Below are 25,890 nucleotides of genomic sequence, written 5' to 3'. Positions count from 1 at the left end.
TCTGAACTTAACTTGGAGATTGCCATCCATACAATGGCCTGAGATAAGTAGCCCGGCCTTTTGGTACTCATCCACATGACGAATGCTGTGTGTAGATGGGAAGGCTTGTAACGACAACTTCAAGCAAGGTTTGTCCGTAGGAAAATCACAAAACTGGTTTGCATTCTGGATTTGCCTTTTTACTGCATATAAAACCATAGCTCATTTAGTTAAAATAAACTAATGTGTCATAAAAATTGGTACTATATATGTTAACCGTCATTATTTTTCAAAAAAATACTTTCAAAGCTTTGAATTGTCCTTGTCCCTCCCACAGATGAAGAAATGTATGAAACGTATATATCCATTATATGTAATACAAAATGATGGCAGCGCAGAATCACCCCAGAAATTTACTACCCAAGCCCAAACACTGCATCTTTTCCATCCAAAAGCTGGTATACAAATACAGGAGGTGAACACGTCTGTGCAAAGTCGGGTCACCCATACACTGATTTGCAGTGATTCAATAACAGTTTTATCTGCCCTGCCTCTTATGGACAAACACGGGCTCGCTGCTGAGCTCTAGGCCAGTTGGGCACTGGCCAGCTTTGATCCAAAGGTGCCATGAGGGGCTTTAATGCAGGCAGTCCTGCTGAGGACTCGGCACCACACAAACAAAACCATCCAGCTTGGAACTTGTTCATATTCCTTTGGTTGGAGGGCAAGAAAGAGAACGGCAAAGGCCTGACTCAGGGTCTGTGCCAATGTCCTGTAAGGGACAACACGGAGTTGCATTATTGAGCCTTGCTGGCAACACCTGCCTGGAAGGCAAAAACTGGGGAGAAAGCACAGCTCTTCTCCAAGCTGTTAAAGGTTACGAGCACAGTTGACTTCACGCGATGTACGTATGTAGCATCCAGAGTTGACATGTAACTCCCTTCCTGGTCCTATGGGAGGGAAAAGCAAGTCTCGTAGATGTTTGCTCACCAACCCCTAACAAATTAAATATTTTCACGTCTACCTACAAAAATGCAAAAGTGCAAACTCCCATACTGGCATTCCCTAAAGCCCTGTGGACAAATGTGGCAGCCTCCACTACAGTAACCCAGGATTAAGGAGTCGGTGCTTATTGATTCAGAATCATGTGAGAAAGGTAATCCAGAATTAATATAAGTTAAATGCTTGGATAGGACATATGAATGATAGAGTAGCTGCCTGTAATTCATTTGTAAATTAACATTTGAAGCATAATGGAGAAATAAAAGGAGATAAATATTTAAATGGGCCCAAGATTAACAAGAATATGGCATACAATATGGTATAATTACTTCTTATAACACTTAACAGCGACTTTGCAGTCTTATTTACCTTGACTAAGAAATGTTTGGAGGAATTTTTCCCATGTAGGGAATCGTTTCTCATTGACTGGCTGTACGTGCTGTGCTAAAAGGCCCGGCAGCTCCTGGGAGATCTTCACCAAAGCTGGCTCCTGCAGAAACAAATTAAATAGAACCACAAGCAATTTTACTACAGAAATGAAAACTGCTTGTGGGGTGATTAAAAACCAGGCCTCCAACAGGCAAAAAAAAAAAAAAAATGTGGTTACTGTTTACCCACAGTCAGGAAGCCTTTTTTAATTTTTCTGCTTACTACTCTTCCCTCCTACTGAAAACTATCCTTCTTGGAAAGAAAGACAATTCCCCCCCCCCCCCCCCCAATATAGTATCTATTTCATTAGAATTTATATCAATAATTTGATCTGGCAACTGAAAATGCTAAGCACTTGGTAACTGCTTAGGGATCAATACCAGCAGTCAATAACATCTACACTGTTTATATTTTGGAACGGAGTGTATTGAAAGAATCACATATGCCAGAAATAGTTTTACTGATTCTATCTTTAAGCTGCTATATCAATCCAAACACCCTTTAGTTATTAAAAAAAAAAAGGAGGAATAATTAACCAAAAGCTTTTCTAAAGCTGGAAGTATCCATTCTCCCATGTGTAACAAATTCACAAGTGTATTTGTTTCTCTATCTTTGGTAGAATTTGATGAGTCATACTACAGGAGATAAACTAGCTTTTTCCTAGTTTCAAATTCTTTACTACAGTATTTCACACACAGAACTACCCCATTAAATACAGAAACTAACGGCATTGCTTTTACTGTTCAAAAATGTCCCAGAAGGACACAAGCATATAAAGCGTAAGGACCCTGACTCTATTGCTTCAGGCTTCTTTTCTTGCTGCTTCATAAGCATTCGCCTGCTTCCCCCGGGTCTCTTTGCTTCTCTTTTACATCCTCTCTCTTCAACATCCTGTGCTTCAGAAGATGACCAACAGTCCTCTGATCTTGGCAATGTCCTAAGCCACAGTCATATTGTCTGGAGCTCTGGAGAAACATGCTAAAACCTTACGGCTAATATTTAAGAAGGGGGGGGACACAACACACACCATATATTTTTCCAGACCAGTGAGTTTAAAGAGATGGGCTTTGCCATGAAGCACATAATGTCACATAACCAAAAATACAAATTAAAAAAATCAGCTTACTGTGATTTATCTACCAAGACGAGAAGAAGGATGAGCCAGTGACTGGGGTGTCAACTTTGCATATAGGAGATCTTGATATATCTTGTTTCTGAATGCAGTCTGCCTGAGATTTCAGGAAAGTGATGATCTGTCTGTACCTCAGCTGTCCAAATACGAAAGGGAGACAATTGCTGGCCCTACCTCATGTGGAACTGGGAAAAAAAATGCCTTAAAAATATTGAGGTGCTTAGATAATGATGCTGATCTGGGCTATGTGGGCTCCTATCACATATTAAAGAGAAAAGCATGTTGTTGACATCTCAGAAAAAATGCTAACGGATGGTTTTAGTAGTATATGAATATACTGAGCGGCAGACCTTATGGCAAAAAACAAAGGACCACATAAAGCGTGAGACCCATGTTCAGAATTTACCCAGATTAGGTCTCACACTGCTTGTTTCCTTAAAATCTGTAAGGAGGAATTTAGGTTTCGGATATCTCAGCTGACTAAAACAACAGAGCAATGAGCAAGTATCAGCTGGCCTTGTCTTGATTTGTATTTGCGTTGAGATATTGCTAAGCCAAGAAGTCACAAGATCAGGTGGTTCACTGCACAGTGAAAATAAAATGCCGCTTTGGGGAGAGGATGTGTGCCATAATGGATGCTATGGAGTCGCTGACCTACAAATCAGTTTGCACCTCAGTGCGTTCAGTGATACCTCTGTCACACCGAGTCTCATCCCTGAGATCGAATGATTTTGGGTGTTCTGCAATTTAAACAGAAATATGAAACTAACCAAAAGAAAAGGTATGCAACAGCTGCTTGAAAGCTTTTGATAGATTACTGGGGAAAAAAGCAATAATCCCTGCTGGATGTGTAGAAGCATCTGAGAGTGCTGTGACCAAGCTTGTGTAAGTAAAAATTAAACTATGGGCGTGCCAACTGGGACATAATTTTCCATCGCAACAGTTCTGAGGGACATGAGGGCAGCCACACCATCTCTATGGAGCTGGGGACAGTAGTATCTTCTTTGAGACAGTTTTTGAGAATCACACATGGCTGTGAAAGAAAGCTCCCTAAAGAGGGTGCAAAATCAAGCAGAACTTCCAAATTTAGAAGGGTACGCTTACCTGGCCCACAAATGGAGGCTGTTGCTGAGACAGAGTCTCCATTCACCTCATCTATACATAAAGTACCATCATAAGCGACTACTCTTAGTCCATATGATGGACATTAGACAGGCAAGACCATTGTGGTATGTCCTCAACAGAGCTACTGTTGCTGCTTCAACGAGGTCGGCCCACTGGAAGGGGAGCTGACCGCTGGCCAAGCTTGGGTCAGGGCAACGCGGTCACAGCGCCCGGCTCAGCAGCATCTCACAGTTCAGAGCACCCTCAGAACTCGCTGACTGTGAAGGATGCGTGTGTCAAAACCAGTCACCTTATAGAAAAAAGATAGGGGCTGTTCAAGAAAGATCCAATTCAAGAAAATCCAAAAAATGTTCTTGTGAGATCAAACCCAACGTAACAGGGCTCTTACCAACCAATGCCTAGATAATCAAGGTGTTCACAGAAGGGAGTCAGGCAACCACTTTTTAAGGATCAGCACCTGGAATTCTAGTTGAAGGGTTTTTGCAACTATAAGCTCTAAAAGGGCAATAATTCTGATTATAGGGAGTTTTAGTAGGCAAATTCAAGCCCGGATCCAACATGCACTCATGAAGTCAAACCTTTTAAAAGGATCAGTGCTCGGTGGGCTAATTTCATTTAAATTGGACAGTATCTCCAGCAGAGCTTACCAATGTTTTATCTCTTGGTGTGGCCCAAAACAATTCAGAATCATAGGCTCAATGGAAACAGGGAGCATTTTTTCAAATGTTTCTTAGCACCAGTAAAAAAGAAGCAGCCCAGATACTGTTTACATCATGTAGAAAACTTTATCCAAATCTGGTTTGCACCTTTTTATAACAATGAATAAGCATGAGAAAAAAATGACAACTTTTTCTCCTTAAATATAATTTCTCATCCATCTGCAAGCTGAATTTTGAAAAGCTTTCTTAGAATGGCAGTTGCAACAAAAAATTAGGACCAAATGTGGCTTATGTTGAAGGCACTTGTAGGAAATCTACTCGAGACAGCAAAAAAAAGCCTGTTGAGGAGGTAAGTAAATAAACAGAAAGAAGAAATAAACTTAGAAATTGGAAGAAAGACCTGGGGACAGAAAGAGGCTGCAGAGTAGAATGCATGAGAAAGACATAGGGCTTTTTAGCTAAAAATCAGATTGAACGGAAAGTATTTAGACCTTGCAAGCAAATAGAGTGAAGAAAGTAACTCCAAATAAGTAAAGCTGACTGGGCCAGAGAAGAATAAAATCAGCAGACAGATCTTCAGCAATGCAAACTGCCACATCTCTGCTGAAGTCAATGAAGCTACGGCAATTTATGCCACTTCAATGGCACTATGACAATTCAGACCATTTATAGAGCACATCCCTTCGACTGCAGTCAGTGGAGCTACGATAACTTATTCCAGCTGCCTTGACACGAGTTGGTCCAGCCCAGCTTATCCTTATGCTGTCAGCGACACCAGCACACATGGCTATATGGGAAGAGGCTGTCTGACTGTCCAAATAACTTTTGTTATTTCCTATTTTGCAAATTAAACTGATTTGACATTTTTTATAATTCAGACAGGTACATGCTGGCCAGAACCACAGTCTACTACACTGAATAAAACAATCTGAGAGGTTTATGAAAATGAAAATTTTTGGAAGTGATCATGCTGAATACCCTATCTACTTAAAGTTTGCAACCTGATTTAAAGCCCAGGCATTTAATTGTTAACTGCAAATTTTAAAATTAAAAAGTGCCAATTTTGCCTTCCACGAGCTGGAAAAGTATGTTCTCATAGAAGGTAACATCATGTAAAACAGCCATCATTACCAAGTAACACAAATGTTTTTCGTATGTAAAATTGCTTTGTAAAATATTTGCTCCATCTGCTGAAAGTAGCAAAGACAATTTTCCCTGATAGCTAATGGCCCATTTCAGCTGTATGGCAAGCGATTCACCGTGGCTGTGACTTGCATAAAGTAGAATGGTGAAAACAGTGCACAGAATTCTCCACTTATGTAGTATTATCTACTCACTGCTTCCTGAGAGCCCGTCCCTCATTATCATGGCCTTCGCTTTGGATCAGCACACAGGACTAGGGTTGCTTTGACTCAAGAGGCTTTTTGTCAAACTGAGGCACATATGCTATGCTTCAATACAAAAGCACAAAACAGCCACTTTCCTTGACTACAAGAACAAGAAGGTTAGTTCTCTTTCAACTTTCCAGCACTTAAACTGCTGTTCCTTTTTTCACACCACATGGGGCCATGGTTTTTCTCTTCTGGCTCATGCTGTCACTCTGCACGCTGAGGATTTCAATATATAAAGATCAAGCACTTCTTTTAATTCTAAATTCAACTACATACACACAAAAAAAAAAAAAAGGAAAAAAAAACCCCACTGGCCTAGTCCAAAAACCCCCTCCCAATTGCTTGTTTCATTGTATACTTTGCTATTTCCATTGAAAAGCGCGTTTACATTGTGCCCTGAACTACTTCAACATCTGCTAACAGACCAATAAAAAATAAATAAACCAGGATTGTTTAGAAAGAGAGATCCTTTCTATTTCCTCTGAACACTCCTAAACTGGCAACAGCAATATGCTGCGAGATCCCTTTTTTGTAGATGTCATCTCGGAAAACAATATATGTAGGGAAATCAAATATAAAATCACTACAGCCTGTGCTACCAAAAATCAGACAGAAAGAGGATTTTGAAAGCTCTGTGAGATTATAAAATAATTCTGCACATTTATGCACAGCATGTTAATTTGAGATTAGGACAATTTTAGTAAATGCTTTGTGTTTTTAATCCAAAACATCATCGCTATTTTATGCATAAATAGCATGTCTTTTGCAAGGTCGCAGCATTTGTTTTTCAAGGTTCCCCACATCTACCTTCAGAGCAAAGAAAATGTAACATAACTGTCAAACTTCAAAAATCTCTCTTTCAAAAAAAGTTCCTATGTTTCTTTCAAATACAGCATTTGTAAATCCAGGACATCGGGATGTTAATCCTCACACAAAATGAGGTAAGTAATATTGGAATGCAACTTTTCTGGGTTTTTTTTTGCAAATGCATGAACAATTCAGGTGCCCTCAGGTTAATAATATTTTCCTATTTTTTCTCTATTTCAATCTCTCTAAATTTTGTTCACTTGTCCTCCTTTATGGCTTGTATCTCTAAAGAAAGGATTCTAATGAATTCCAAAAACGTGATTTCAAAAAGAAAAAAGACATCGTATAGATAATCCACAGTCACTTCCCAGGAATTTTATCTAAATTGCTGAGCTGTAATGCTGAAGGAATTGTCAGACAAAACCTGCATTGTGTTTCACAAACAACACACAGTTAAACTTCTTTTATTCTCAGAGTTGCCTATGTGTTACTTTTGGGATTTTAGCAAAATAAACATTTTTAAAATAATCCAAGCAGGCATTTTATTGGATGCGATAACATTAACGGATTTCAGATTTCTTTAGTGCTCTTGCTTTATCCTCTCCTTCCACACTGTTATTGCTACAAACTGGCACTTAAATTCAATTGATTCAAAATATTCTGGATCCATATGGCCTAAAACCCTGGAGCTGAAGTTCTGATATTGCCTCACTGCTGTTTTCTAGCATTTGCCTCTACTCCAGTCCCCAGATGGTGGAAGTAACATTTAAACCTCCTTTCCTCTGCCTTGTACAATAGACCTTGGCACCATTTCAACTGTTTACTCCGGTAATTAACAGCACTGATACCACAACAATTACAACTCCTACAATCTTAACACAATAATGCTATGAATTAGTGAGAGCTAATGGCTGGAAGGTATAGTGGTTCCAGACTGCGAGATCTGTGCATTTTTAGAATAAAATAAAAGGTACAAACAGCACGCTTGCGGTAGACAATGATTACCTAGTAATTAGTTTACACAAAGCTTCCTATTTAATGGCAAAACGCTGTAATTAACGCGTGACAGAAAATCAAAGGGTACTTTGTAAGCATATGAAAAATTAACACTGCAGGCCTATAGCTTTATGTACTGATTAGAAGCATATTAAATCAATAGGACATACAAACCAACAGCTTGCATATCTTGAGTATTGCAAGTCTTAGGAACGGATATCATGGCTTTAATTGAACCAAGGGATACAATGATCATGCTCTCTTTTACCTAAGGTTTGAGAATCACCTGAAACATCACCACGGCAGATATACAGATATGTTAATAAACTGAGTAAGAGCACTAAGGACTGTTTGCGGATACGGTGAATATTTAAACTATTTTGGATATATTGCTGACAAAGCACTGCCCCTACTAGCAAACAGCCTCCAGCTGTATTGCTGTATAGGGAATCAATTTCTTTAAGTCTTTGGGTTCTTTCTCTTTTCTTATTAAGCATCATACCAGAAGAAATTTTAAAAACCTGTCAAAATGCTATAAATGCACCTTTCTGCGTATCTGTCAGTGTTTCTGGCCCTCTTCAGGCTGAAAAAAATACCACACCTTCAATTGCATGGGTACAATAAAAGCAGCAGCAGAGATTTACTTGCTTAAGAACCCCTCAGTAGACTTTAGGTGTTAATACTAAAATCAGTCTAATTGCTTGCAATTTATTCCAGCTTCCGTAATATTTGCAGCGTTGCCCTAGAACAAAGCTGGTGCCATTACAAAAGGTGATCGGCGTGAGGAAAATGAGAATGGGTAGCAGAAAAGCAAAGCAGTGTTTGGAAGCTATACAGTGTTCAAAGATGGTCAGAAGTGATAGTGTGGTGGCAATGCCATGTTGCTAGAATTATGTTTTCAACAGTATTACGCTTGGTTTTAATTCGGCCTGTTTATAAACGTATGCTCTTTATTCTGAATTCCTTACTTCAGTAAAGGAACAAGATGTGGTATGTGAGCTTCAGGTTTCTTACAGTGAATGCAATTCACTCAACCATTTAAAAATCTCACCACTATTCCTGATTTCCAGAGAATCACAAAGTTTATCTATTACTTATTACAGGACTTTGAAAGTTGACAAAAAATCTTTTAAGTTAAAGGAACAGCCAGCATTTTGCATCATTTTCTCTTGGCCTTCAAAACTGTAATTTTCCAACAGCAAGCAATGCAAAATCCTGCAACCAGTGTCTGACTATTGCTTTATGCAACTCAGACCAAAAGTTGGATTTTCCAGATCTGTCACATTTTGAAAAGATTTTGATTTCCTCTCACACATTTTAGTGAATTAACCAAGATACAGTCTACAAGGAAAAGAAACCGTGACAAAATACTGTGACACAACTAGAGGCAGTAAGATTCAAACAGTCTAACATTTAAAACAGTAGGTTGCCCAAGTGCATTAAATATCAGTTGTGGAAGAAAAAAGCTATTTAACGGAGAGTTTTGAAATGGTTGTGTAGTTATGGCCAATTATTGTTGCTTGGCTTTCTGTCTCTTGTTCTATTCTTGTATTTTCAGCTCTTTTCTTCTCTATCCCCACATTTATCCCTTTTTTTGTCTTCAGTCTGATCTTCATTATCTCCAGGATTGCTGCTAGGTAAACTCACATCATGTTGCTGGCCCTGGTAGTTAATTAAGAGTCACAGTGTAATAAAAGATAATTCTAAAATTAATTTGACTAGTAATTTAATCTAGTCATTTAGATACTATTTGGAGTTCTACAGTTACACACTGGGATGGGATCTCTGCATAGTCCTGTATTATTTTCTGTAAAAGGGGACTGTTAAAAGAAGAAAAAAGGGACCACTAACATGAAGGGGATGTTATCTTTCTTCTAAAAGAGGACTGCACGTGTTTTCTTTGAGTCCCAAGATTCACAGATACCAGGAGGCACTGGAGACTTTGACAGCTCCAGCGTCTGTTCAAAAACAAACAAAAGGCCACAAATATGCTTTGTAGATGGCTTTACCACCAATCTTCAGCTTGAATACTGAGGGGGCATCTGAGCATCTTCAAGGTCATGGGAGTATGGCTGCATGACCTGCGCAGCCCCAAATCTTGTCTCAGAGTGGTCACAGGTGGATTCTCAGGAAAGTATAAAAACAGGGCAAGCATATCCACTCCCCAGATACTCTCCCAGCCTCCAACAATTTGTAGCTCAGAATCCCTCTAAGCCAGAGACTATCAGCGATGACAGTTAATAGTTTCCTCTTCCATGAATTTATACAGTCTCCCACCAAGGGTCTGTATAAGTACAGATGAGATTTTCCAAAAACTGAACTGCTGACTTTCAACAAGAGTGAGATACCCAGCTTTTTAGCATACTTTGCAATACCATATATTAATAAGTAGTTTGGATATCTTTCTCTAGATATTCCAGACAGGCCCTCACGCAATTGTCTTATTATTTTTTCACTTACACTAGTAGTAGCAGAACCACATTTTTTGCTAGGTACAGTTTAACCAAAGCTTGAATTGGAATGGAAAATAGGTTGAAAAATCATGATAGAATGGCACAGGAGCATTTCACACAGCACCCATGCCTTACATGCATATGTTAACAGCTAAAAATCTGGGAATTTATTTGCTCCCTGCAACAGTCATTCACATGGCGAGATATCTCACCTGATAACGTGTCTCAGTACTTACTGTTCTTTTTGCATGTAACTGGGGCCAGATTCTGACATTCTTTTTCACCCTGGAGAATGTCTCCACAAATGGCCTCATGGCTGTCAAATGTGCACTTGTGGAGGCAGCAGTTCTCTTGATATTGAATATAATTAGAATCTGGGCCTCAGGATGAAATTTTTTATATGCTGACAGACTTCAGCAGTGCACAGTGGGATGAAGGCCTTACAGAGTCATTCAGCATAGTTTGTGAATTCTACCCTTTACGCAGTAGCAAAATAATTGTTCAGATAACTCAAATGCTGCATTTAGTTAACAAGGTAAAACACATTGATAATCCTGTCCTGCATTTTTGTTTGCCCAATGTTATGCTTGAAATGAGGAATCTAAAATCAGTCTCATTTTCAGATAGAATAGATTTTTACACAGTTCAAACTCACAAAATACATTATTTTTAATCTGTTGCCTACTACATACCAATGAGGAAAATCTGGGTATCGTGTCTTAAAGTGCTATGCAAATGATGCTATTTGTAAGTATTAACATAATTTACTGCTTACAGTCATATTCTCATTTCTAATAATTCTACCAGAATGGAGAGTCTTTTCACTGTACTCTTAGCCTGCAGGATAGTCTTTCATCAAGAAGCTGAATTTTTTAATAACCTGCCAGCATATGTTTTGTATGTGGCAGCCTATGCCGATGACACAATGTCTTCATTATCAAAAGAAACAGGTCTACATACTGTAATAGGACATTAAAGCATGCCTGTGCTCATAAACTAATGCTTTGATGTTTAAATGTGTATCATTACAATGGTATTCCTTAACAAAGGATGATTTTAATCCTCTGCTCTCAATGGTAATACTCAGTGGAGACTGCAATTCATTATATATAAAAAAGGTCTCCTGTTCTACAAAAGAAGGCTAAACTCAGAAGGCGGAAAAAATTGAGCACGCATATTCAAACAAGATATTCAAAATGGCAGCAAGTTTCACGCTTTTCCAAAGCCCACTTTAACACTGCTCTAGGTTTATGGAAGCTTTCCTGCTGATGAAAGGTGGTATTCCATGTATACTTTCCAACTTCCAGCAAATGTTTATGATTAAGGGCTCATAATGGGTTGATTTCTGGTTGCATCAAAGCTCAACATAAATGCAGAATAAAAGGGAAACTGAAGCAAGCCAGTTATCACTTATGTCCTTTCAGAGTCATTTAGCCATGAAAAAATTTAAAAGTCATGGAAACAGGAACACTAATACTAGCACTAGGTAATCCCACTTCTATAGGCAAAGAACTAGCCTTGGTGAACCATGTCTTCTGCCCCACTGACGCGGATAGTGGGAGCAGGATCTGGATATTCTGTTGGCTTTACGTCCCAGAGAGCTCAGTGGCCAGGCAAGGCTTCCACTGCTCTCCAGTGCTCTACTTTCTATTGCCCGACTCGCACAGAGTGAGGGATCTTTAGCAGATCAGAGAAATTAGCCCTTCAGCTTGAGATGAACTCTATTTTATAACGTGGAATTCTTTGGTAGTTGTCAAATGCAACAGAACAGTAATCAGCACAATTTGAAATTTTAATACACAATATAATTCAATCAAACAAAAATTTCAAAACAGTTTTGATTGAATTAAAAAAATCAAAAGAGCTATAATGAGTAGTTTATGTAAATTAAACAATTCTTTCTGGATACATTCCTTCTGGCTTTAAAACCATTACATTAGGAATGAATTTGGCACAATATACAGAAATATCAAATGCTTATTGAAATTAACACATTTAAATACCAATGAATATTTAAACTACGAATAGTTCTCTGAATGCCAGAACTAATGAAGTCTAGTTTCATATGGCTTTTTTTGCAGTTGAAATGTATAGTCTTGCAACCTCTCTCAATCATGTGGATTCTTAGGAATCTACTAGGGCATGAGTTCATGCAATACTGTTTCCCTCAGTTAAGTATTTATAAGATCTCTCTGCTTACCTAAACACCCACTGTAATGAAACATGCAGGAAGCTAATGGTCTCGGGGACCTCAAGTATTCTGTCTTACACAGCTGAATACAGCTAATAGGTTTAAAAGTTATTAGTGAGGAAAAATGTACAGAAAAAATTATCCTTAGAAAGCTAGATTATAAAGTAATCAGTTTGTATGTGGTTTCAAATTGATTAGTATTGTTCAGCTGTATTAGTCCAACACTGTGTTCCAATAATTCCAAGTTTCTATGGAGGTATAAGGTTCTGCTGCCTATATACTTTCATGTATATATGTCCTCACTTTGGATAAAGAGAGTTATGTAAAATTTGCACATTATTGCATATGAGGGAAATGTTATGACACTCAAGTTATTCCACAGTTGGATGCTAGGCATTCATTTATATTTTGGAATATTTAACTGTTTTATTTGAATTACTGTTACCTATTACTGTGTACAAGCTAGCCTGGACTCTGTAATGTCAACTCATATCAATGTCTTGAAATAAAAGCTCAGAGAAAAGATTTACCTCAACAGCCCCAGTGGACTATTAAGAAGCCATGACAACGAGCCAGACACCCCGCTGCTTTGTTACTTACGTGTGCCTGCGTCTTACTCCACATCTCTGGGTTGTATCTCTGCCGTTCCTCCTGAACCCAGTGGTAGCATTTCAGATGGGAGATAATGTCACAATAGGCAGTGCCATTTCCTCCAGATTCATCATTTATTTTAAACAGCCAACGCTGCACTTCCATATTGTCAAGGATCAGCTGGCTGAGAACACTAATCATCTGTGGAACAAGCGAGAGAATCACAAAATCATCTCGGTTGGAAAAGACCTTGAAGATCATCTAGTCCAACTATGACCCTCACACTGACCATTCTCAACTAACCATAACAGAATAATGACACAAAGATATTTTGCTCTACCACAATATGAAATTGTTCCTTGATTTAGACTTCCAGTTCACAAATATTTGGACTTGAAATTTATTTTTTACCTACGGTTTCTGATTCTTAGTGATGCTTGTGTTGCTAGTTATGTTGGATACTTTGCAAAAAAAGCCTCAACATTTTTTGATGGGGGATCTATGGTCTTCACCCTTCACCACTTAGAGTCCACTTGGGCAGGCTACCACAGAGCAATGGAGCACCTTTGGTGATCAACAAAGCTGTATTCTGCAGAGAGGCATTTTCCTGCCCAGGCTTTTTTGTCCGATCAGGATCTTAGGTTTTGGGTAACCAGTACAGCTCAATAAATGTGACTAGGAATAACACGGGACGGACTACACTATTTGTAAAATCTGAGAAACAGTCGTGCCAGATTCTGGAACCAGCCAAAACATCTGTGAAATCTTCCTACTGGAGAGTACATCATATGGTTATAAATGTATGAAAGAGTTACCAGGCAGACTTTATAAAAATGCTAATTATTTATTTGTGTAGGTACACAGATTTAAATGGCTTTAAAATGCCTTTTGCCCAGCTGGTGTAGGATGCAATTAGCTTCTTAGAAACTGCAAATGCCTTTGAACCTGGTAAAGGTATTTTCAGATCTTGTTGCATTGGCTAGAGCCTTCTACATTTTTACTCAGTAATTTTTGGGACTTTTTATTTTTTTAAATGTTGACCTAAAATACATGTGTGTTACAGATGTTATTATCTGTGACTTTTGAGAATCACATAAATGTGTTTTTCTTGATGACTGCCCCACAGTAATGAAAAAGATCAATAAAATTGTAAGGATTGTACCAATCACGAAGAATTATGTGCTATCTTTAAGTGAAAATTGAATTGTGCTTTAACATAGCATCACCTGCTTTGATTATTTAACCTAAAATGTCAAAAGCAGAAGCAGAACTTCCATAACACTGCAGTACAATTCAAAAGTATTCGATTCAGATAAAATATTTAACAATAAATCAAACAGTTGTTTTTCAGATCACTGATCATACATTTATTTCATCTACTGCGGAAGCTGCAATGTATTTGCATAGCTTAGATTGTTTTCAGTGTTAAAGGTGATTAATAAAAAGCAAAGCAATGGGAAAAGCCTCTCTAAGAAGCAGGAAGACCTACAAACCATGGCATTGATTATTTTCCCATAGCTCCACCATACACATATTTTTTAAGAAATCAGTACAGATCATACTTAGAACTATTGTTGCAAATTGCAAAATCAGATTATAGAATGAAATTCTGAGGCACTGAATGCAAAATAAACAGATAGAAACTGAACATAGTACAGGAAACTCTTGTGTCTTGTAATTTTAGTTTAGTAATTTGTTTTTTTCTTACTAGTCACACTAACAAGATAGGTGAATTTAGCAATGATAAGCTGGGCACCAAGTAAAACTTCAGCTGCAGATATGCTCAATTTGAATAGGCTGACTGCCTAAGTGGAAGAAATTTTCATTTCATCAAATACTTCATTTTCTCAGAAATCCTTGCTCTATTCTCAGTCACTGGTAAAACTCCTATTACTTTCATTCAGGCCATGACTTCATCTGTGGAGCAGCAACACAAACTGTTTGAAAGCCCTTATATATTCTCAGGAAAGACCACGGAGAATACCAGAACAACTGTATTACTTCCTGACTAGGATACAAATCGCATTTAATTGATCAGATAGAGGCCAAAAAGAACCCAACCTCCTACATGATTTAATCAAACTCAGTTAGGGGCTACTCAATAGAGTCGTTGCTGTTGTCCAAAGTTTGCATCCTATCAAGTGAAAACAGGCACCTGCATGTTGACACATCCCAGCCCCCCTCCCGCTTACCTGCTCGTTGTTGGAGATGTCAGACTCGCCAGGAGGGGTTGGCACACAAGCGCTGGCAAAAATTCGTTTACTTCCAGATTTGGTACTATAGAGATGCGCCACGTCTGGCACCGAGCCTAATATAGGCACATTTAGCATGTCAGCCACTGCTAAATCATCTTTGTGGGGAACCCCTCCAATAATGTAGGCATCTCTGCTCTGGATAAGAATTTTTATTCTTTTGATTGTCTTGGGGCTGTACTTCAGCTGAGAGGCTAGACACATGTGATGCTTCTGCATAAAGATAACATTATTCTTGTTAAAAGGTGTTCTTTTCTATTCCATGAACCTAATTTATAATGTTGCACACAATAAATACATTATTAATAGCAGGCTGGGTTATGACCTATCCTGTAGCTTAGCAGTTTAAATTGATAAAAGCTGTTGGGGTGAGGCTCCATAATCGTGCACATCTTTAGTGTGTTGGAAATGGGCTCACTGGGAATAGAACTAATTACTACACATCTGTATTTATTTGATCCATGCGGAATTATCCTTCTGTCAGTCGGCAGAGAGGCTGGTGGCCTTTGGATAATAGTGATTCATCTCAGCAACACTTCTGGCATGGTTTAACTCTAAAGCTCCTAAAAATCAATACAAAAATGAAGAAAAACCCCTATAGCAGGGAATGTATTTCACCATACGGTTCAGCAGTATTTCAAGTGATTCTCTGAGAATAAAACACTTTGATTTACAAAAGCTTTCACTGATCACATTAAATTACTGGGGATATACATTTCCATTACACAGTAGTTCTGATATCTACTGTAAATGCAACTCAAGGGAAGTGTAGTGGTTTTGTTGTTGTTTAAAGTACAAGGTTTCAACTTTTTGGAAGGAATTTTTCATTTCTTCTAAAAAAGATCTATTGCTGAACAAGTTGTTCATGACAGATACTATAAACTCTAAATTTAAACTAAGATTACCAGTTATGGCAGGTGAAACCTCACAAATATTTTCTACAACATATCCTATGCATGGCCTGCAGATAAGCAAATTATCTTTCCAGAGAGACAGAGGGGCACTGAGGTTGAGACAGATGAGGACGGACATCGTCAGAAGCAGTACAAGAGACATCCACTACAACAGATTGCCATAAACAAATCATAATCGTAACAAGAAGAAAATCTTCGTATTGAGATTTCATCTAATTTAGGTCCTAATCAGGAAAGTTCTCCATTTTAGGACAGCATAAGTACTGGATTTGCTAGAGATTTCCAGGAGAACCCAGCATATTTTCCTTCAAAGTCCTGAATGCTCCTTTGCAGGGACTGAAGTATAAATCCTGACTCCACCACTTGGATGGGGATGATGGTGGAAACTGAGATGGGGGAGCTCCAGGAAGTGGATAAACAAGGAATCCCCTTTCGTTGATTCCTCAGTGCTTTCTCATAGCACAGACAGCTCCAAAAAGTGTCCAAGTGTCTCTGTAAAAAAGTCAGACACACTGTAAGGACAGTGAGGATATAAGTTAGAGAACTGAGATACTCTTCGAAGTTCTAGTAGGAAAAAGGGAGTCACAGAAGTAGAAGGGCAAAAAGAACAATAAACAAGTTTCCTGGAGTCTTTTTTTCCTATCTATTAGTTTTAAAACTGACACTCTTAACATTCTGATTCATTTGTCTCCTTTCTCCTGAGCACTGGTATAAAAGCAGAGAGATGGCCTGTGCTGCTGGTCTGGTGGCAGAGTTCTGCCATGTAGAGAACAGGATCAATTTCCAGCCCCGGTCACTTGCTCCCTGGGGCCAGGAGTGGTGATGTAGGAACGAGATTTGCTTTGTGTCTCTCAATAATGGATTTTACAGTTAATTAAGGAGTGCAGGAAACAGGCTGTAAAATCTAGTTCATTCCTGCTTTGAGAGTGGTATAGCTGCCATGATATATAGAAGCTCCAGGGAAAGCAGGTAAAAGCAGGAAGAATCCTCAGAATTCCAGCACAACTACACAGAACTGTGGAAGAGGTTAACCAAAGGGCTAGATCTTGGTTCTCAAGCCTGTTGATTTTTTTTTTTTTTTAAACTTCTCAAGATCAGAGAAGCTGACCTTGGCATCAGCCTCAGCATGATAAGCCAAGCTACCACTCCGCTGGTTTGGTCTGCTGCCAGCTGAGAACCAGCACACTCTAACTCTTCACTGGAAGTGTTTCACATTGCACCTGATGTACCGAGTCACAAGAGGTCATTCTAACAGACAGAAAATGCCCAAGGACAATGGTATAGGGCCACCTTTTTCTCACAGCCTCTCTCTGCAGACGCCAAGGAGCACGGGGCTACCTGTGTGGGTGTCTTTTCCACAGATTTTTGTTTCATCCAGTTCTATCGAGATAGCTAGGAAACTGGCCAAGGCTGATTTGTGCTTCTAGAACTGCTCGAAGGACCTTGTTAAGGTGTCTTTGAGCCACGCTTTCATATATTAGGAATAAATTTAGGTACATAAGGTACCACAAAAGCTTTTTTATTAAATAACCCAGAAGACTGATGCTTAGAAAGAATCTATAAAGGTCTAACCCTTACACAGACAAAATGACAGCTAAAACCATGGTCACTGAAGCCAGTGGGTGACTAGGATTAGTTATGAGTACAGATTCTTCTCTGCACAAGAGAGATTTTTTGTACACATTAGTTAATAGATGGGAAAATAAAACAAGGTAGCTTGAGGATTTTGCATATAAAGAGTTGCACCACACTGAACAGCTGAGGGTGTCCCTCAACCTGGTATCACATAAAACCTGTGACTGCCCATTCTCTCTGGTGGCACGAGCACAGTTGTCAGTGTTCCACAGCTGGGTGAGCAGAGCGATGCACAGCCATGAGAGCGCCATGCAGCCCTTGTAATAAGGTCACCTCCCTACATCACAGCATATAACTTTTCCCAGTAAATCATAGCTGCATAATAAATTTTCACAAAGCTGTTTGCTTTTCATCTGGAAAAGAAACTTTGTTTGGAATATTTCAACAGCAACTGGAAGAGTGAAGGCTATACACAAGAGATTAATGCCTAAAACCAACCTGCTTTTACATTAAAACCACATCAGCCAAATCACCATGAAAGATGTTTTCCATTCATGGACAGCCTGTCCATGTTTAGCAGCATGTCTTTTATCCATAATATGATGTGGTTTAGATGATATTTTTACAATGTTTTATGTAGAAGGCTTCTTAAAGCTTCTAGTATTTGGTAGCTAGTACTGGAAAAATAACCCAGTATCCACAGAAAAAAACCCAGCTACAATGTCAAAGTGCAATTTAAAAAGAAAAAAAATATGTCACTGGTATTTATCAAGGATTTACCATCCCAATAATTTTACTTTACAAGGTGAAGGCCCAGCACAGGCAGCTGTGATTCTTGTAGGTTTCCAGTATTCAGATAAAAGGACAATACTAAAGAAAAGCCAGCTCCTAAAACCACAAATATCATCTTGATACTTTTCTCCAGCTTCAGAGAAACAGAACATATTCATATCTACAGAATTTGTAATATATACACTACAGCAAAACTATCAGACAGCTCTGACTCCAGGGTCCCTCCCTATACAGCAGAAGAGCTAAGCACTTTTCTCACATTGGTGTTCTCAGACTATTTCAACAGAAAAGAATTCATACATATTCGCAATTATTTTGCTGAACAGTGCACTACTATAGAACTACATTTGAAAACCAACACATTTATGAACTATAAAAAACTTCTTTACCTTCTGAAGCCATCAGTTTCAACTAGTGTATGGTATAACAAATACTTGTTCAACAAAATAACTAGAAGAGGGTTATTAATATATACCAATATATATGCTTCAAGCATATATAAGTACCACATATATAAACCACAAGGTATAAAAAATATACCACAAGATATAAAAATATACCACAAGATATAAAAATATACCACAAGATATAAAAATATACCACAAAGTTTCATAAAAATCACATCTCAGCTAAGACACAGTGGACTTAATATTTACAATATAAAATTATTTTCTAACTGTAAAGAGGTTTCACTTCACTACAGTATTTTCAGAAACACTGTATGTAATGTACATTAATTAAGGTCTCTTTTTAGATCATGTTTTAGCACATGGATTTAAAACTGAATTGACAGTTTAGAACTAGTATTTTTCTATTACCTAACCTAAGTAGTTTTAAGTTCTGTTCTTTAAGAAGTTCTGCATTAAATTTAACTGCAAGAAACACTACAAACACATGAATGATTGAGTGCTGGGCTACCCGGAGATAAAGTCTGAGTAATAAGAATGGTTTATTGCTACAATTTGCTTAGAGATATAAATCTATCAAGTTCCCAGTCCCAAGCATATAGTAAGAGGGGACAGTGGTCTACAAATAGCCAATATAGGACTATCTCAACTAAGTCTATAAAGCTAAACCAGGATATTTATTTCCAATGCTCTAACTAGTAGTCTAATCAGTAAAGCCCTTAAACTTGCAATAATATTTCACTGATGTGTACCAGAGCGTTACAAGTTATAAAATTTCCAATTTAATTTTACTGCATCCCTCAAGCTGTAGTAATTAGAAGACAAACTCACAGGGAAGCTGTTTATAGCTTCAGGGGTGAGAATTTTGAACCTGTCCTGCAGGTCACCCATGTCCTCAGGGTTCCCAGATCTAACAGCTGCCTGCAGACCCAGGAGTTTATTGTAATACTGCAGTAACTCCTCACTCAGATGAAGGGGGCAGATGTAGATGACGTCCACGTTGGCATCTAAAACAAAGGGGCACAATGTTCATTACTGGAAGAAAGGTAGACTCCATTCAGAACAGCAAGCTGGTAATTCCTGATCATTTGCTAACAAACAGCTTCCCTAAAAGAGCACTGGAAATAAAAACTAAATCTGTAATTCCCAAATCTTAGTGGTTTAACTGCTTTTTCTGTGCTTCAGCATTTCTCTGAAGACAGGTCAGCAACCTAAAGAAATAGCTAGTTTTCAGAATTCAATCTGCAGAACATATTGGGGGCAGAAATTTCAAAGTGTTGCAGGGGGATTTATACGCACGACTCACATTAACATCAATGGGAATTGTGCACTGCTTTAAAAATATATCCCATTAACTTCAGTAAATTATAAAACTGAGCTATTAAGTTTAGAAAGCTGATGAAATTGCAATTTCATACGCTGCCTGGATTTTGCACGGCCTGTTCCTATTCTTGTCCTGTCCACATAAAAGCTCACGGTAGGATACCATTAATAACTATTGCTGAGCATGTGAGTGTGCAGATTAGCTAGTTAAATACCACAGGGTGAAAATCTGTTTTTCTGCATGTAAAACAACTTGCGCTGAAAGACAGTGTACACACAAACACTTAGAGGTGAGAAAGTGAAAGTCCTTAATATATGCTGGTTTGGAAAATTTTAACTCCTCTGCTCTTCTAAAATATTAATGTTATTAGATGAGCTAATGAATTTATGGGCCTTGCAACATCAATAGAATATGCTGCCAAAAAGCACTCCTAGATTTTGATCCAAGTCCTGCTGAAATCAGTAGGAAGGCTTTCATTGTCTTTACTGGGCACAGGAACAAGAGCCTGGCAAGTGCCAGGGACAACTGCTATTACATGTGAATGAATCGGAAGCAAAACAGATATCAGACTAAGGAAACTCTGAGCTTAACATTATAAAGGAATAAGATATCCCGTTCATTCACTTTGTTTTGCCGTACTGCTGCAGGCAAACAACCCACATTAAAAATGTAAGGCCAGAATCTCAACTGAAGCATTGCAGTAGCACAGCATCCGACAAACTGCTCTGCATCTGAAGCCTCGGCAAAGCCTTTCTATAATACAGTTCATTACCATAGAACTTTTAAAAATAATTAAAAGAACAGTTCACTCGAACTGTTACTCAATACTCTATTGCTCTGAGGCATTTACTCAGACTTGCAAAATGAGTCTGCATACTTACCAGCTCAGGTACAAAAAGACTACTTGCCAGTGTCGGCTGTAGTGCTGAATGGACTGCACTGTCAAAAAGCGACAAGCTCAAGTGAATTGGTTGCATAAAATGCTGCAACATATTTTACTACTCTTAGCACTGCCCTATAAAGAGATACACAAGTCTCCTTTGGACACAGTAGGGCTCCAGAGACAGATTAACTCATAGGAGGTCACAAAAAGCAAGGAAATCCTCTGGTATTCTAAAGAAAACCACTATGGTAAATATCAATGCTCTGCTGCCAGGCACAGGTAAAGCATCTGATCTAGTTAATAATTTAGTTAATATTTAACTAGTTTGTCTCCTACTCATGGTCTATTTTTTACATTTTACAGTAGAACCAATTTTCATGTTCACAGATTCTAAAGTGAGAAAGAATGCCAGTTTAATGTGTTGACTTTGTCCCTTTAAGTTTCTAACTATCATTTTAGAGCCAAAAAACCCCCTATGTTAAAAAAATGAAAAAAAATAAAACCGTACCGTGGAAAAACAATATTAGTGCCTAGATAATATATAAAGGCAATTACATTATTATTTTAGGCAACTGTAAATTTCTGGATCTAATATATTTTTGTTACAAACTTACTAAATGGCATTTATAAAATAATAATGATACTGAAATATACATGAATCATGTAAAGTATGTCATTCCAGGGAGCCAGTGAAGTTGGTCACTGACAAATAATACTCTTCACTGCTTTGCTTAAAAGAAGACTGTCATTCTTAGGAAAAACTTTTAACTGTACACCTTTTGCCTCATTTGCCAATTTAAAAAAAAAATTGGTTTAAATAAGGGCTTGCTCTTTTCTAGCACATCTTTCTCTCCGTATGAGCCTGAACGAACACTAGCAGAATTAGCTACCTAATTCTGTAGAACACTAAACACTTTCGATCGTTTGTGGTGCTCAGCATGCCACAGGATAAGGCTGCTTTACCTTATCATGGAGTTGGAAAGAACCAGCATGTTTTTCTTATGAATAATGTGGACAAGAGCAAATGCCAGAGCAAATAAATTACCTCTGAGCTTATGTGATCTCTATATTTGACATTAATACAAAAAGTAAGTCGTCATTGGTCATTCTCTTTTACTCACACCTATTGGCAAATAATGATCAAAAAATAGGCAGCCAGCAGCTCATAACATACCCAGTATGTCACACAGCCTTCCCATCTGCATATTCTGTTGGAGAGCAAGATCAGGGATATGCTCACGGATGCACTGGGAATATCCTGGAGAAAACAAGCAAAGCCCCCCACAAACTATTCAGAAACCCCTGGTACATATTTGAAAGAAATTAGACTTTTGGACTAAAAAAAGCTGTAATAAAAGTATTTCAAATCCCAAACATGATATAGCACTAATTGCATCATCTTTATGAATTTACTTTTATTAGTGAACTGATGTAACATTACTTTTTTTTTATGTCATGAGATTTTAAATACAGACCTAAATGTTACAGACCTATAGAGCTTTATAATTTAAACTGCAGACTGAGTATTTTGTTTGAGTCTTCCATGTTGCTAGAATTTTTTCAAACATCAAAAAAAAAATGACACCATCATTAAATAAGAATCCTGGTACACTTTGTCCTTCACACAGATAAAAGGCAATAAAACCACCTCCTTAAGGAGATGTCTCAGTGATACCCGATCACTTTGTTGCAGAGAACAAATGATTGTCTGAGCCTGGATTATCTCTTTGGAGGTCAGACTTCAACTGATTGCGTACCATTCTAAAAAGACTGCAGTAAATTACACGGCCACTGTAATTATAATCTCTAATCCTGTAATTTTTAAATTCCGCTAATTCTAAATCAGCACATACATACAAATACACACAACCACACAATCTGAGTTGCTACTTGCAGTAGCTGTGATTGAATCAATAAGGAAGTTCAGCCAGTGTTTGGCATAAAACCTTGACTGATCTACTAACAAGATCCTTACAACATTTCCATACATCTACACATGACCAATCATCTGAAACTTATGAGAAAGTTAGTTTGACTAAAATCTGCTCAGTATTTCAGTGCTTTAAGTTTGGAAGATGCTAAGAGTGGATATTCCAGGCAAACTACAAGGACAATTACTATAAGCCATCAGCATTCTAAAGTGCGGTGGCAATGACATTTTGCACACAGGAGATCAGAACATCATAAAACACAGAGAAATGGAAACCACCAGTTTCATTTTAGTAATTTCTTGTAAAACTTACATATTGTAGTTAGCACAATGGTACCAGGCACCTGCAGAACTATATCAATGTAAAAGATATCGATTTTTTGCCACTCTAATATTAAGGTACAGTAATTTGAAAAAGCTTGCTCTGATTACTTAAACTTTAGTCTCAAGGCTTCAATTTGTTCTCTCAGGTCCAGACCAATTTTAAACCACTAACAATGGTACCTAACAACTTAAAAACGTTTACATTTCAAAAGGTAGGAAGTAGCTGATTTCTCTACACTAAACTGTCCTCTTGAAAACACATTTGTTTTTAAGAACTAAACCTGGGCAGAAGAATCACATGCAAATATCACTTGGAAAATCACTAATTATTTGAAAGGACTAATAGTTAAAGCAGCAACTGAACAAAGGTTAAAACTTGCATGTTGCTATGGTTCTGTAGATACACTAGAGCATTATACCAACTACCACATGTACTTTTCTTAGATATGTTAATAAAACATTAATTCACAATATATTAGCTTCCATTGACATGACCCCATTAGATTTAATGAGAGGAATATTCACTCCTTGTGAATCATTCACCTTCCAATGGACATTATGAACCACATTAATCCTCACACCTGATACATTTTGAACGCTCTGTACTTACACAGCTGGTCATCTGACAATTCTTATTAAAGGCAGAGACTTAATATTCCTTTCCTTGCGGTTTAAACAAAATTCAACCCAAATTAATTACAGATACTGTGATCACAGTCTGAATGTTCCAGTATAACTATAACCTGTGCCATCATTTCTGTTTTATTACGTACAGCTTGTTTATTTATCACTAAGATTTTGTGCCGCAGCATTTGGTTACAAATGCATGAAACTTTTCAAAATAAATTTGCATTTGCCAGAAGCTGAAGCTCCTCTTTTAATTCAAAGAGCTGCTACTTCAGTTGATCTCTACCTGCTATCTGGGTAAATTAAACACCAAATGGTGTCTGAAAATAGTGATGACGACAAAAGCCGGCGGTGGCAGAGCACTTGAGGATGTGGTTGTTCATTTGCACAAGGCATCAGTGCATCCTGGCACCCGACTGGTGGGATTGGTCCATGCAAGAGTTGACCTTGCAAATCAAGAACTAAGGATTTTGATTGCTCAGTTCAGTAGCACTGAAAGGACACCGAGGGCCTTCCTCCTGCACATGAGTTTTACAGTAGCGTATGTGCAATGACTTCAGTGGAATGTTCCCAATTCACACAGAGGGAAGTGTAGGGAGAGTTACAGAAGTACTAAAATAAGGGGTATATGAATTAATGTCAAAGAGTCTGCTTTCACCTCCCCTTTCAACCTCAGCCATGATCTAATGCCCTTTAACTGCCCTTTTCTTCTTAAATTTTGCTCATCTCAGAGTATCTTCTCTCAACAAAGAATCCAGAACACTTTTCAAACTTGTCTTTGAAAAACGAAGTATCAGTACAGAGTCAGGGGGACAGGACATGACAATTTAAGTAACCATGAGTCAATGTCTGAAGGAGGAGGAGGAGGAAAACGAGCTATCTAGGATTCAGCCACCTTGTACTTCCCAGTGCTTGGGACACGTCTAATAAATAATTTCTCACCATGCTTGGTGCAACTACTGTTCAACTGAGCCTGCTTTTAAAAAGGATTCTTATATCACACAAGAGGAAGCTTTGATAAGTATACAGTAGGTTATATAAGGTGACAGAATTTATTGTAAATGTAACTATTTGGGTAAAAAGATTGATCAATCATTTTAAAACAGGTGAATGTAAAAAGAAACAGTATTTGAATCCCAAATATTGCAGAAGTGTATACATCCATTAGAATGTGGGAATAAATCTGATTAGAAAGCTCAAATTCCTTTTTCCTTAAACTAGCTGACAAAAATGGTAAACAATCTTGAAACAACAAAATCTACTTTCTTTTTTTAGCTATACTAGAAATCCAAAGGTTTTGTTTTGGTGAAATAAATGGAAACATATTTGTTTTTCACAGCAGTACAAAATTTAAGCCCTTCACGATCCCATTTCCTGGATTATTTCCAGAAACTTGACATGAATCTGAAACTGTTGTGAAAATGAAGACTGCTGAGAAATTCAGTTATGACTATCTCTATTTATTGGAATGCCCCTTGCATAGGAAGAAAAATCAGACTCTGATTTGCCCTAAATGCTGAAGTCAAGGGAATGTGAGTAGAGAATTTCAGGCTCTATTTTAACAGAGAAACCACTAACAGCATATCATCAAACTTCTGTGTTTCAGTGTTCATCTGCTCTATCCTAGTTCTTTAAATTTAGACACATTTTTATTATTACCCAGAATCAGGCCTTAAAAAAAAATCCTGCTGAAATCAGTTGTCATTTTGCATGTTTCGTCCTCTTAGACTGAAACAAACGTTACTTTTTTAAGTTGTCCAGTTTGCTTGAAGTCTACTCAGACTTCTTAATTGTAACATTCCATCAGGCTAAAGAAAAGGCGGCAAAATATTTCTGGGTGTTCAGCAGCTCTTTTTCAAAACAAATACTACAAGACATGGCAGATCAAAAGCATAACTGGAAAATACCTGAGAACAAATTACACAACAGTACTAGTTGGAAGTGTTCCAGTAATGGGCCCAAAATTTTACAAATGTTTTTTGTCAAATGTGTAGGAGCAGAATAATTAAACATTTAACATTATTTCTATTCTTATATTTTAAAGGTTTGTAGTTTACAGACTTTAGGTTTTCATATTTTCAAATTTTAAATATAAGCTGTTCTTAAA

The 25,890-nt window shown here is 37.8% G+C and overlaps 1 protein-coding gene across 5 annotated transcripts in view; it reads right to left on the bottom strand.

The window, feature by feature from the left end:
• The window catches only part of IQCH (IQ motif containing H), a 73,198-nt gene that overhangs the window by 23,777 nt on the left and 23,531 nt on the right, over window positions 1-25,890 (bottom strand). For 3 of the 5 annotated variants that reach the window (XM_074916943.1, XM_074916947.1, XM_074916948.1), the window contains 5 exons: window positions 22,077-22,160; window positions 19,527-19,702; window positions 14,948-15,220; window positions 12,765-12,956; window positions 1,351-1,471 (listed from right to left, as the gene is read on the bottom strand). In XM_074916943.1, coding sequence (XP_074773044.1) covers window positions 1,351-1,471; window positions 12,765-12,956; window positions 14,948-15,220; window positions 19,527-19,702; window positions 22,077-22,160 — 846 coding nt within the window. The remainder of the gene's footprint in view (window positions 1-1,350; window positions 1,472-12,764; window positions 12,957-14,947; window positions 15,221-19,526; window positions 19,703-22,076; window positions 22,161-25,890) is intronic. The other 2 variants (XM_074916946.1, XM_074916945.1) reach the window with 2 other exon arrangements.

This window comes from Athene noctua, chromosome 13 (genome assembly GCF_965140245.1).
Source record: "Athene noctua chromosome 13, bAthNoc1.hap1.1, whole genome shotgun sequence".
Taxonomy (NCBI): domain Eukaryota; kingdom Metazoa; phylum Chordata; class Aves; order Strigiformes; family Strigidae; genus Athene; species Athene noctua.
This window is presented reverse-complemented; position numbering and strand designations above follow the sequence as displayed.